At 59.4% G+C, this 355-nt stretch overlaps 1 protein-coding gene across 1 annotated transcript in view; it reads right to left on the bottom strand.

Annotated features, from left to right (window-relative positions):
- NEU4 (neuraminidase 4) overlaps positions 1 to 355 on the bottom strand; it is a 2,279-nt gene that overhangs the window by 1,325 nt on the left and 599 nt on the right. Inside the window, exon 3 of the mRNA XM_010169020.2 lies at positions 203 to 215. Coding sequence (XP_010167322.1) covers positions 203 to 215 — 13 coding nt within the window. The remainder of the gene's footprint in view (positions 1 to 202; positions 216 to 355) is intronic.

Raw genomic sequence — 355 nt, 5'->3', positions numbered from 1 at the left:
ATGGGATGGGATGGGATGGGATGGGATGGCAGCAGAGCCCAACACTGCCCAGTTGTCCTCACCCTTGGTCCTACCCATAGCTACAGGGCCTCCCCACCTCCTCTCCCCCTGTGCAAGCGATACAGATACTCTTTCCATCCCATCCCTCCTCTGTTTGGGGTCCTCTTCCACCCCATCTCTTTGATGCTCATGGGCTTCCTACCCTGAGACCACCTCTGGCCACACCATGGATGGCTCCAGGAGACCAAAACCCAGATGCTTGCTCCTGCTGGCTGTCCTCCCCCCTCCTCACCCCTCTCTGGTGGGCTACCTTTGATGGCCCCACCAATAACCTGCTGCGTCAGGTCCATGGCCG

The sequence above is a fragment of the Antrostomus carolinensis genome, unplaced genomic scaffold (assembly GCF_000700745.2).
Source record: "Antrostomus carolinensis isolate BGI_N321 unplaced genomic scaffold, ASM70074v2 scaffold21135, whole genome shotgun sequence".
NCBI classification, from domain to species: Eukaryota; Metazoa; Chordata; class Aves; order Caprimulgiformes; family Caprimulgidae; genus Antrostomus; species Antrostomus carolinensis.
Note: the sequence above shows the minus strand (reverse complement) of the source record. Positions and strands in the feature narration are given on the sequence as shown.